The 13,157-nt window shown below is 42.0% G+C and overlaps 1 protein-coding gene across 1 annotated transcript in view; it reads left to right on the top strand.

Moving 5' to 3' along the window:
- The window catches only part of TG (thyroglobulin), a 162,497-nt gene that overhangs the window by 85,648 nt on the left and 63,692 nt on the right, over positions 1-13,157 (top strand). Inside the window, exons 39-41 of the mRNA XM_075141138.1 lie at positions 819-912; positions 6,101-6,260; positions 11,020-11,219. Of these exons, the coding sequence (XP_074997239.1) occupies positions 819-912; positions 6,101-6,260; positions 11,020-11,219 (454 nt within the window). The remainder of the gene's footprint in view (positions 1-818; positions 913-6,100; positions 6,261-11,019; positions 11,220-13,157) is intronic.

Raw genomic sequence — 13,157 nt, 5'->3', positions numbered from 1 at the left:
CATAGCCTCTTTTGGCTTCTTCCTTAATAACTTGTGATGCTTTTCCATGTGATATAAATATGGCTGTGAAGTAGAAGGAACTGATTCAAAATAGCTTATATCTGAACTGCAAAAGTCATCCACTTGATTCTTGTTGTGGAGAAAGCTCGAGCATATGAATCTCATACAGATGATGGCCAGAAAATGATTTTCTGTACGTGGCTGGCTGGCTGAACTCCTATTGAAAGGCTACTTTTAACATTGCTGAGCACTGTTAATGGTCTTCTATGATGCTTAGAGCAAACAGATTTTTAAAATGCGTTAAAATTTTAAACTTACCATATTTTCCTGCAGACCATTAGAAATTAAAATAAATATAAATAAATGTAGCCCACAGACTATTATTAGAAATTAAAATAAATAACTGGCATTTCAGCAAAAGAGTGGATTACATAGGTGTGCAGGCAATAGCAGGGGGAGACCTGTGCCTGAGACCCCCAATCCTGCTCCCCTTGCATCTGGTGCCAATTTTGTGGAGTTTACGTAAGTTAGGAGTTTTCTGAAGGCTTATTTTCAAGTTCTAATCTTTTTAAAATGAGGCTGGTTTTCTGAGGGAAGGGTTCTAGATGTGAAAATACAATGTGTTTTTTGTATCTGTATGTGTGTATACAAACCCGCATATTTGTTACTAAGGTATAGCCAGGCACAGTTTTAAATGTGATTGAGATCTACTGATTTAAAGATTTTATAAACTTAGTGCATCAAAATATAAGGAAATAGCAGCAGTGGAAAAAGAGTACAAGCCTTTTTATTGTAATTTTCTCAATTCGTGTCTCTAGGGCAGCTTGTTGGCAGCCAGGAGATGGAGAGGCCCCGTCAAACTCTGTCAGTGAAGACTGCCTATATCTGAACGTATTTGTTCCTGCCACTACTGTAAGTAGCAGACGAGTCAAATTTTTTGGTAGCTGAGCACTGTCTCTTTTCAAAGTACTTTTAATTGGCACAAATGATTGTTTTTCATGTGGTGTTCACAAAGCCTTGCAAGGTTAAATTAGGCGCTCTGTTGTTTGTACTGGTGCAAAAATATTCCCTATAGGTTTCAGTGAGCCATGTTTGGGTAACTAGGAGGGTAGAAAATTAAAAACCTGGACATAAGAGAGAGACAAAGAGGGAGACAAAACACAAGAAGAAGGTGGCAGCAAAGGAGGAGAAATTAAGGAAAGAAATGGCAATGTCCCTGAAATGAGACCGTTTGTCCGGGAGATGATAATGCGATGCAACACGTCACATCAACACTTAATCACCAGTCGAGCAGCAGTAAATGGGTTTTTTTCACCCTCATCTTTACTGTTGCCCTGTTGACATCCATGGGAACTCTGTTGAGGAATGAGGGTAGGAAGCAATGCTAGATTTGTGCCCAGCCCACAGAGCATAAAAATAGACATTTTAAAGATAACTGGACCAATGATACAATCTGAGAAATTTTGGAATCATAGAATAGTTTGGATTGGAAGGGACCTTTAAAGGTCATCTGTCCAACCCCCCTGCCGTGGGCAGGGACATCTTCAACTAGATCAGGTTGCTCAGAGCCCCGTCCAACCTGACCTTGAAGGTTTCCAGGGATGGGGCATCTACCACCTCTCTGGGCAACCTGTGCCAGTGTTTCACCACCCTCATTGTAAAAAATTTCTTCCTTATATCTAATCTAAATCTACCCTCTTTTAGTTTAAAACCATTCCCCCTTGTCCTGTTGCAACAGGCCCTGCTAAAAAGTCTGTCCCCACTTTCTTATAAGCCCCCTTTAAGTACTGAAAGGCTGCAATAAGGTCTCCCCAAAGCCTTCCCTTCTCCAGGCTGAACAACCCCAACTCTCTCAGCCTTTCTTCATAGGAGAGGTGTTCCATCCCCCTGACCATTTTCATGGCTTTCATTTGAAAGCTCTTGTATTTCTCATTCTAAACAGATATAAAATAAAGCTTCAAGTTAAAGCCAAGCATAGATGATTGGCCAAACCCCTGGGGGGCTGGGGATAAAGATCCTGAGTAACATGTGAATCCCATTGAAGAGTGGGCCCAGAGCACGGGAACAGAGTTTTTCTTTCCACACTACTGGTAATTTTCAGAAGGGGACGGTGGTTCTAATAGAAATTTATGAGTCTGTCATACTGCATGTCTGGAAAGAGCTGGTCTAGCTATCTGACAGCAGCCCTCGCGGTTCCTTGCAGGTCCTTTTAATCAGCAGAAAGACCAGCAGTCTGTTTTCTCCCTGCAGCACCAGACTGTCATTTTGCCTTGAATGCAGTCATCGCTTATTGAAAACATCAGGTCACTGTCCCAGGCAGTTTGCCATCTCCGCCTAAGTGCTGCTTTCAAGACAGCTTATTTGCAAGCATTGTATTTTCTACCATCTGATAGACTAAACTGGCTTGTCTTTTCTCCTTGGCAGTCCTGAGAACTGAATCCGTCCTGTCTTTTGTAGAGGTGTAAGGTAGAAGTAGGTCCAGTCAAGTCAATCAGTTTCACATGTGTAAGTCTAGCCCAAGAGAGAACCAAAACTTCTGTTTTTGCAGAAGTAGCTGGGAGCAGAAGGCATGGCATTTTCCTGTTTCTTTTTGTGGTGAGCTCTATTTTTACTCACATACAAAGAGCTATAGTTATATATTTTCAGCCCATGGAAAGTTAAATTAGCTAGTAAATACTGAATATAAAACCTCCTGGAGAGCAGCGAATGCAGAGGTTGTTCAGGAGCATTTTGAGGCTGAACAAGAGTACGGTGCAGGGACTGCTGCCTGCCACCGAAGGACTCTTTAAATGTCAAGCAGTGAAGAAGGTGAATGACATCACCTCATTTTGCTTCCAGAGCTACGTGTACTACATAACCCTTCAAATAAAACTGGCACTTCTGAGATACTTTTTTCCACCTATGACCATCACCACCTGTCACACTAGCAAAGCAAAGGTGTGCTTCAGCTTGATTTACAAAGGGCTCAAATGTGACATCAAGAGTTGAAACTCTCCACTAAATAAGCATAGAAAGTGTACCCTCTCTCCTCTTCTCCCATCCCCTGCACGTGTTTTTCCAATCCTTATCGCATCATCCCTGCTGCACTCAATTCTTTACAGAGCAATATTGTACAGTAGTAAAAGCACTTGAGGCTGCCTGGCTCAGTAGAGTTTAAATCTATCCCTGCCAAGTAGCTCATTAAGTGTTTTACAGAAGGATGGAGAAGATGGTTCTGAATATTATAAAGCCTTTCAGGCTTCCAGCTGACTTGCAGCTTCCTGGTGGATGCTGAACTTCTTTCTCCCTTGAGGGTTTGCATGTGGGACCTAAGCCCCTACAGGTGTGAGACCACGGTGGAGCTGCTGGTATCCCCAGAAGACATGCCCTTGCTAGCTAAGCCAGGGAGCTATCTGACCATGTCCCAGCTGGAAGTCTTTGCACAGATTTTACACCTCAAAGTGCAACTGTCTCTGGTTTGTTGCTAAGTATGGAGCAAAACCCTGCGCTGGGCAGTAGCCATGTGGCAGCTGTGGCCTGTCTGCGAGGAATGTGCTGGCCCCACTCTGCCCAGCATTGCCCCACGTGCCCTACTGCAGCCTGGCATTGATGCTGGTGGTGCTACATCTCAGCCTGGTACCAAGTGTGGTGGGTGAAGAGACTGGCTCTAGCAGGCTTTAGTTAAGGTTTTGCATTTCTTCTGCCTCACAGATTTAATTGCACTGGTTGGATGAATTTTCCTGAGAACAAGGCTTGGGGGAAATTCACTTGTATTCCAAATAAATTATCCAGCAGCTAATGTACAATAAAAAAATTAATTGGCTGCCAAATATATATTTAGATAGACAGGTGATATGAAATATCTCATATTGTGAGGAATAGTTCAATTGCAGCATGAAAATAATTGTGCTATGCTGTTAAAATGGCTAACAAGAAATGAGAAGGCAATTCTATTAAACTGCCCTCATCTAAAATTCATCACCTCTAAGACTGAAATCCCTTAGGATAAAACCCCAAATTATTTTTCATGATAGTTTACCTTTACATAGGAGAAACATCTGTCATTGCTTGATGCAGACTAGAAATGCAGACTAGACCTCCAGACACTTGGCACTAGGCACAGCGCTGGTGCTAAATCTTCCCCCCCCAGCTGCTCCATATCTGTTGCAGCAGGTTTTGTTTTGCCATCTTTAACTTTTATCTCCCGTCTTTGCCCTTCTTAAGCTTTTCATCACTAGAGCATTAGGTAAAGTTGCTCAGCATAATACAATGTACAACGTACAGGGCAGCTGGAGGTCACGGTGCTATGCAGGCTGTGGACACGGGGGAGATGCCTAGTTGGAACCTCAGGCTTAACCATGCTGAGCTGAGGGGATGGAGCAGGCTCAACATCATATTTAATACCGTTTTAGCTGACATGGCTCTATGTGGTTGTATTTTAGAATGAATTTCCATGTGAAAACAGATTCTTTCATTTTTTTCTTTGCCCCATTTCTCTCTCTGTGCTGCATGTGGTGCAGAAATGGGAACCAGGGACAAGGCACTGTGAATTAGGCAATTTCTATTCAGGAGCAGAAGTGTCTGAGAGAGAGCAGCATGTTTCAGTGCTTGCAGTTTTGGGGGTTTTCTTGGTAACACTGTCATGTTCACAAGAAGCCTCTGAAGCAATTCTCCAGACAGATAAGTGAGGAGTGCACACAATCATGACAAATTAATGGCAGCTGAAGGGATTTTGCCTCCTATCCTGTAATTTTGCAGGAGGCTGCAACCATCGCTTCTCTGCTACTTCTCCCGTACAGCCAGTCGCATTTTTGCTGGAGACATCCTTTGCCAGAGCGGATGGAACTGCTGTGTTTAGCTAAGCTCCATCCAGAAAATAACAGCAACAGAGCCCAATGCCCTCTAGCTGCAGGGAAAAACAAACCTCAGATGTACTTTGATGCTGCTGCAGGGGCCACCAGCCCTTCTTTGAAAAACACCAGCAGTTGCCAAAGCAGAAAGCGGGACGGGTGGGTGTGCGTGACCCACTGCTGAGCAGGGGAGAGGGGACTCTCCTTCGGGATAGTCCCAAAGTGGGCAATAGGTGATGAAAGTACTGAATGGAAAATAGAGGTTACACTGTGAAAAAACCTTTTTAACATTGTATAGGTTATTTTGCTTTTTGCAGCGGGAAGGGGAAAAAAAAAAGCAAAAAACTAAACAAAACCCCTCCCTATGTTTCACTTGTGTTTCTTCCGAGTGTCATCTTGACAGAGCTGTAATCTGCTGGTAAATGCTGAGGTCTCCGGGGGCAGTTCTGCTTTTGTGCTGCTCATGCAGCAGCAGCCCAGCTGCAGCCCTGCTGCCTGTGCAGAGAGGGTCCACACAGACGGGGTGCTGCTTTGGGAAAAAGCCTTCGTTTCTGAGCAAAATTGGGTGGCTCTGCAAGGAGTGCTAACATGGGCAGCAGCCCATCACAGCTCCGTCCCATCCCGGGAGTCCTGCTGGGCTCTCTTGAGGCAGATACCCTTTGTGCTTCATGAGATGTGAGTCTCTCCCATGCAGAGACAAAGTCCTCTCTGCAGGACCCCTCTATATATCTTGTAGGACAAAACCTCCACGGGGATTGAAGGAGCAATGAGGAACTCTTGTCAAGTGAGATTTTTGAGACTAGGCAGCGTTTAAGTGCTGAAGACTTGAGAGTAGGAAGCAGCCCTGCACAGCTATTGAGTTAGTCCTCCTCAAGATGAAGCAACCCAACAGGCCTTTTCCTTCTCCTGTTTTCCACTTGTTTGAACTTTTCTTGCATGTTTGTGTAAAGCAGACGTGTTACAGCAACGACGAGCCCACCACATGCTCAATGACCGAGTCAGCAGGATGGATCTGCCTTGAGCAGAGTTGTTGGCTGGTGGAACACAGTGGTGCCTTTAAATCTTCTTTGTGCTGGACATAGTGTCCTCTTTAATGGTATATAGGTCATTGTGGACAATTTAGCCCTAGAATTTCAGACAGATGGCCAGATATCCCCTCATTATGGTTACTGTTAAAGAGCTATTCCTTAGACAATGTTAATGGGGAAGATGCTTGTGTTCTACAAAAGCAGTTGGCTACAGGAATATTGACTTGGTTGTTGTCATGGCAGGTCAAAAACATGTCAGTGTTGCTGTTCTTCCACAACGGAGGGAGTTACAGTGCTGAGGCGGGAACGACAACCATAGATGGATCATACCTAGCTGCCATCAGTAATGTCATTGTCGTGATGGCAAACTACCGGGTCGGTGTTTTTGGCTTCTTCAGTACTGGTAAGTCATGGATTTCTAGAACAAACACAACTATGGGCTAAATTGCATTGTGTAACACTTCTGTTTCTAATTTTTATTTTTTTTTTTTTTTAAAAAGGTAAGTTATTTTTTAATTTGAGAAACCTGTATCTTTCACTGATTATTTTTTGGGGGAAAAAATGACCAAGAAATGGTGGATACTTGATCTGAAGGAAAAAAGGAGAGGCTGAAGGCAAAGGGACAAGAAAAAAATAAACCCCAAACATCAAAGCACTGGCTAGACTTCTGTTTGCAGATGAAACTGTGGATATTGGGTTTTGCAGGCACACACAAAGATAGGTTACGCATTAAAATTCCTCCTAATTTCAGTGACCTGTCATTATGGATATGGTTTTCAATGTCTCCGACTTCCAGCTGTTCCATCTTGAAATTTCGCTAATGCTCAATTGTGCCCGTGTCAGAGTTGGGGGAGAGACAGAGAGGGATAACTGCAGGTTAGTGGTAAAATGGCCATGAAAGTATGGAAACTATAGCACAAAGATAGTTGGTTGGTTCCTCAGTAACTCAGCCTGACTTCTCCTCTGAAGAACTTGGCATGTTTAATTTGAATTCGGTTAGCCCCTTTTACTGTCCTGGACGTGACTGCACGTTCGCGTGTTCTGTGCTTGCATCCCTTCCCCATACGCTCGTGTGAAGGATGCTTTTGGTCTCCTATTGCCTCCTAATGCCAATTGCCATTAAAAATTTTACAAATTCCCATTACATACAGGATTTTATCTTGCATGAAAAGGCACGTTCACATCTCTCTAAACCTTTGTGGTAGTGCCATCTGGTCTTTGGGATTGTTTTTTTCCTTTGCCTTTTATTAGATTTGCCTGTTTAAGCAAGTAGAGAACACTTTTCTTTCTACCATCTTTCAGTTCTGGCTGGGGCAGGGGAACTTAAGGTAGAGAGCCATGGAAAGAAAATGCAACAATTGCAAGTGGAGCTCTGGCTCCATCGGTCCGGTGACTATCCTTGGTCTCTCTAGTGGACGTTTTAGCACCTTTATAACCTTTAGGAGGTTATATTTGCCATGTTTGCAAATACCAGACTTACATACGTTGCCTTGAGATTCTTTTGAGTATTTACTGCTAGTGACGCTGGGTGGATTTTGCCTAGTTTGGGGTTATAGCTGCAACTATTGGTTATTGTTTTCCTTCTCTGTTTTACTGTTTTGTTCAAAGCTCACTCCCAGCAAAGCCTGTTTTTCATTCAGTAACTAGAAAGCTGGCACTACAAACTCCTTACTCATTTAGATATGAAGTGGGTAATAGAAGTAGCTGGGGAAAGAATCACTGTTTTCTTCAGTGCAAACCAGATGCTTGTGAAAGTGATACTGTGGCTTCATTTTGGCTAGAGCCAAATGCCATGCGGATACGTGCTGTGCGAGCTTCCATTACGCAGCACTGCCCACGCATTACCCACTAACCTCCTTCAGCCCTGTGAATCTCACCTAGGTTTCTTCCTAAGTGGAAACTGCTAGCTGGGCTGAATATTATATAGCAGTGTTTATATGCTGGTCCATAACTTAGGGATCAGGAAAATTCTCCAGCCTCTTTTTCATAGGGATCTGCACGCATGTCCCAAATCGTCAGGGCGTGAGCTGAATGTACCGAATTTGCATTCCTGCAAACCTTCAGATAGAGGTAGTTCATTACGAGTAGGGAATATTTGGGGGCCCTCTCCTTCTCTGTACTGTGGAGCTGCAGCCAGGGAAAAGTCTTTCCTGGCCTCTTCCCCTGTGGGCAATCCTTGGTGTGCACTTGGGAAAATCCTGTTGCTCCAGAGGGAACTGGAGCAAGTAGGAAAAGCTCTTTGGAAGAGTCATTGGAGCGAGCTAAGCACCACATTCATGGGAATCCCTAAAAATTCCTTCAGTGCCACACACATGTCTCCCCTATGTCCTCTGTAGTGCATGTGGGGGTGATGAGTTGTGGTACTTTTGTACCAGGCTCCCTGTCAGCATAGATTTTCAGTCATACCCACTCTGGTAAGCACTGCAAGATCTATTCTTTGGTCCACCACAGGTTGGACTCCTTCTGTACGTGACCAGTAGCCACCAGGGATTTTCAATGAAGGTAATCAAGCTGGGTCAAATACTGTAAGGGTTTTTCTCAAGACTCAAACCAAATCCTTACTGATATTCCAAGGATGATTCCATTCTTACTGAAAGATTTGGAAAAATCCTGGTCCTTTGGAATTTTTGCCATTAGTTTCAAAGAGGGCAGGAGCTCACCCTTAGGACTGTGGGAACATTAGCTGCAGGACTGTTAGAAGGCCCTGAAGTTACAAACAAAAATTATGATCTTGTGAGCGATATCAGTTTCATTGTCCAACTACGCAAAGTGCTGAATCCTCTCAAGTTGATTTGTTATAAATTGCAAAACTAGAGATGAAGGAGTTAAATGGAGATTTTGAGGGATGAAGGGTAGTGAAAACAACAGATTTCCTTTTTTTTTTTTCCTTTGTTTTTTTTTTTTGTTAGTTCTGCAATTGTTTTGGTCTCTCCTTGACAGGGTTTTTGCAAGCAGTGAGAAAACTCTTATTCTTCTAAGTATAAAGGACGTTTAATTTAATTTGCTATCACCCATTAACGTTGCAAAAAGTGATGAACATTCTTACTAGTGCCTTCACCTCTTTTTGCACCCAGAAAAGTTAAGGTGAATTGACAATGATATGGATGGCAAGAGTATGTAGAAGACAGTCATGTTTTTAGGCCTGATTCTTTTAAGAGTCCATGAAGTCATATAAGCCAGCATGATTTTCATGCTTAAATTTAGCACTATTGTTCTTCTCCAGTTTAGCAATAACAGAAATGCATATGTATGTCCTTGTTTGCTTCCTTCTGAACACTGGTTTCTTTTCATTCTCCTGTGGTCCTCAGGAATGTGATATTTTCCTGCAAAAAGGCAGTGGAAAAGATTCCTGGCAGACACGTTTCTTTTGGTCTAACTACTGTGAATGTCCATGCATGCGTCTGTTCCTGAGTGTGGTACATTTCACAGCCTGTCTGTGGTTTTTGCTAGGGCAAAAGGAACTGGTTATATTTCCCTCCTCGATCTTGTTGTTTAGTATACGGTAGCGAGGCACATTGTGTAGCTAAAACATTTACATGGATTTCACTTCCTCTGGGGAGGTCTCACGAGGGATGCAGCAAGCCCTTGAAATGAGGTTTCCTTTGTAACAGCATAGAGTGGGTTTATTGCTGGATTGAGAACCCTGGGAACTGGTCGTGGTGTGCAGAACAAACTAAAAAAGTCCTAAAAACTGAAGCAGGGAAGGTTTTTCCTCCTTTGCTTCACTGGTATGGCTTGGCCTGATCGTCTGAAACTATGGCTATAGGTGGAAGGTTGTAGTTTCTGGGGCTATTTAATTCTTGACTGTCCTACTGAAAGGGCACTTATAGTGATGGCTGTTGTGATGTGGGTGTCTGTAAGATCTGCAAGGCTATCAATAATCTGGTCTTCTCTATATTCTATTCTGCTGCTTAAATTGGTCTCTATGATATCTCAGTAATTCATTATGGTAGGCATATGGATATCTACCAGAGGATGTATGCTTTCAGTTGCTCTTTGCCTGAGACAGGGCTACCTGTCGACGAAGTGGCAGCTTTTTATTCCACTATCTGTTCATTTGGATTCATTAGTTTCTGAGCCTACCTACTTTAAAATTGTACTATTTGGTCTTGGCAATGGAAGAAACAAATAGTTTCAGCTGTGTTTCTATTCCTGGCTTTTCTGTCTTGTCTTGGTTTTTTTTTTCCAAGTTTTAAATGTGGAGAATTTAAAATCACTAGAAATGAATGGCTCATTGTGGATTAAAAAGAAGCAGACAGTGAATAATCATTTTCTATTCCTTTCTTACGGACTGTGTAGGAATTACTTATTTCTGCTTTTGTTGATATAAAATTAAGCTTGCCTAGGGGTTTGCATCATTAGATGCTTTCAGCATTAGTTTCCTATTAATCAAAGTATCAGGTTACCACTGGTTGGTGTTGAAAGGAAAGTAGTCTTTTCAGTGGTGATGCCTAGGCATGGGGAGTACAAGATTAATTATTTTTCTTTTGTTTTCATGGGAACAAAAATATGAGTACATATAAATCAGATCTCTATCAGTTAGACATAGGTCAATCTCAAAGGATATATATGGAGATATTATAAATTACAAAATCATATCTGTACGTGAGTAAAGAAATGCAAGATGATGTGACTTATAAATGATTGGTCAGACATGGTAAGCGTAAAAGGGATGTAGGAAGCAAACAAATGCAATCAGGTGTACTCCAGGGAAACAGTCTATGATCCTTATGGGTCCTTTCCAACTTGAGAATTTGGCAAACACCACACTGATTTTTTGTTTGCCTTTAATTCATTTTAAGATTGAGCTGCTTATGTAGAAAAAGAATCTCATGACCTGAATTTATGGATACATGAGTCTGGATTCAAATCTCTTGCCCTGAGGTGTCCGAATGAAGCTTAGAAGTTGGAGTGTTATTCTTCTGTCATCAGGACAGACAATTAGGCACCTCCAGGGATGCCTGGTGGAGTGGTAAAAACTGAAATGGAGTCAATCTGTAAAGTGATAACCTTGGAAGAGACCACTTCAGACTCTTAAACTCTGGTATCAGTTTTGTCAAGATTCACCTGCAAGAGCTGCTAAAAATGTAACATTTAATCAAAACTTCAAATTTTTATGGTTTTATTTCTTTTCAGACCTATTTATTTATTTTCCACAATAGGTTCTCCAGAGGCGAGTGGAAATGCTGGCCTTTTGGATCAGTTGGCAGCTTTGAAGTGGGTGCACCAGAACATCGCTAGCTTTGGAGGTGATCCAAGCCGGGTTTCTTTAGGAGCTGACCGCGGCGGGGCAGATGTTACCAGCATTCACCTGCTCACAGAGACAGCGGATATGGACCTCTTCAGTAGGGTGTTGTTGATGGTAAGTCCCATTCCTGCCACTTCAACTTCGTTGTGAAAGGATGTTGTTACAGACGTGAGGATGTTGCAGTGTGTGGGTGCTGGTTTTATTTCATCCATACCTTGGCAGCACTCATAGGGCTGTTATTGCTATAGTTATTTTTCATCTCACCTGTGACTGCTATCTCCAGGAGCTAGGTGCTTCACAAGGATGTACAAGAGATGCACTTTGGTGATTGATTTAGTCATAGTAAGAATCTGGTTTTCGTCACTGTGGTTTTTTGTGTATTATATAAATAGTCTTGTTTCATAACTTATAGGTACCACAGGTTAGTTTCCATTCCATAAATACGGTTGTTGATCAGCAATTTTCAGACTCTAAAACTGATGAGCCAAACATCCGCATGTTTAAAGTATCCAATCTTTTTATCTGATCTCATGACAGATTTCATTTAAAAGAAAAAGCAAGTTTCAGAGAGAAGGTAAAAATCCGTTTACCCACGGGCTTGTTTGCTGTCAGCTTGGACAATTTTCATCGTCACCCCAAGTGATCCATATTTTTACAGCCCTTCTTGTGTCGAATCTCAGGACTTTGAGACCAGCTTTATCAGTGTTGATACTACCATTGATCTTTACAGCCTCATATGAGAGTAGTGCGCTCTCAAATGAGGCTTAATCTTCGGTGCGAGTATATATATCCAAGAGAAATGGTACCTGGACAAAATGATCTCTCTCCTAGCAGTGTTGACTTGGAACAGTGAACAGAGGAACAGAATTCTTGGTCCAGGAAATCTAGGGCCCAATTAAATTGCCTTGAAAATAATGACATCTCTATTCACTACTTGATTTTTCTTCGGTGTGCCTTTGCTCCGGGAAACATAATTTGCTTTTTGCATCCCCATGTCTCAATAAGATTATTTTAATTGCATCACTCTAGTGGGGAAGGCAAGGGAAGTTGTTGAAAATTGCTGTTCAGTAGGTGGTTTTTCTGTGTCATTCTCAGATAATTCCTCACACAGTTCCTAGATTTTTACTCAGCTCTTGGCATAGCAGTTAATTTGCTAGTAGAGCCAGAGTCCTTTTCTCTCAGAGTACAGTTTCATCCTACTCTTTCTCTGAAGTCACAGACCCTTTACTGTCACGGCTCAGGATGGGGCCCTGTGAAACTGTAACAGGACACAGTTCAATTTACCAGTTGAGCAACTGATGAAAGGGAAATGCAAGGACCTCTTTGCTTATTGTTATTTATGGAGTGTAATTCCACATTACATCTTTTCTTTTATAAAATAAAGTTTGAACTCCTTCTTTCTCCTGCAGCAGGCCATCGAATAATGGAAAAGAGTGGCAAGTGCAATGAGCAGGCAGGTGCATCAATTCTTCCCACTAATCTAGTATTTGTAACAACAATTTTCTTCCTGGGACTGTGCAGACCACTGTCTTGGCAAAAGTAGGATCTCCACTTATTTCAAAGTAATGTTAAGTATTTATCCTTACAGTGTTATGGTGGATTTAGTTTTCTTATGAAATACACTGATAAAATAAAAAGTAAGCAGTAATAGCAGTGGCTTAAAAATATACTTTATCTTTTTTTTTTTTTTTGTAATGAAGTGATGCCGAGTGCAACTGGTGGTTTACTCAGATTTCTCACCTAGACCTCCTGTAAAGGGATGCATCTTGTTTTTGTTCCAAGACACAAAAATCATTGCGTACTTTTAATTTTACTGTAAAAAAAGGAGGCGCACACAGACTAAGAATCATGAAACTGAGAATATATACCAGATATAACTTTCCTGAGGGAAAATCCCATGAAGCAATACAGCTTTTCTGCAAAAGTCAGTTTTGCGCTCCTTGTTTGCGTCTTTGTCATGCATAAAAAAATGATGCTGTTTCTTAGCATGCAGAGAGCTTTGATGTATGAAACTTTCTCTACAAGAAGACGTGCACTTGAAATAGCAAAATG

This window comes from Calonectris borealis, chromosome 2, assembly GCF_964195595.1.
Source record: "Calonectris borealis chromosome 2, bCalBor7.hap1.2, whole genome shotgun sequence".
Taxonomy (NCBI): domain Eukaryota; kingdom Metazoa; phylum Chordata; class Aves; order Procellariiformes; family Procellariidae; genus Calonectris; species Calonectris borealis.
The sequence above is the reverse complement of the archived record's forward strand: the minus strand, read 5'-3'. Positions and strand labels throughout refer to the sequence as shown.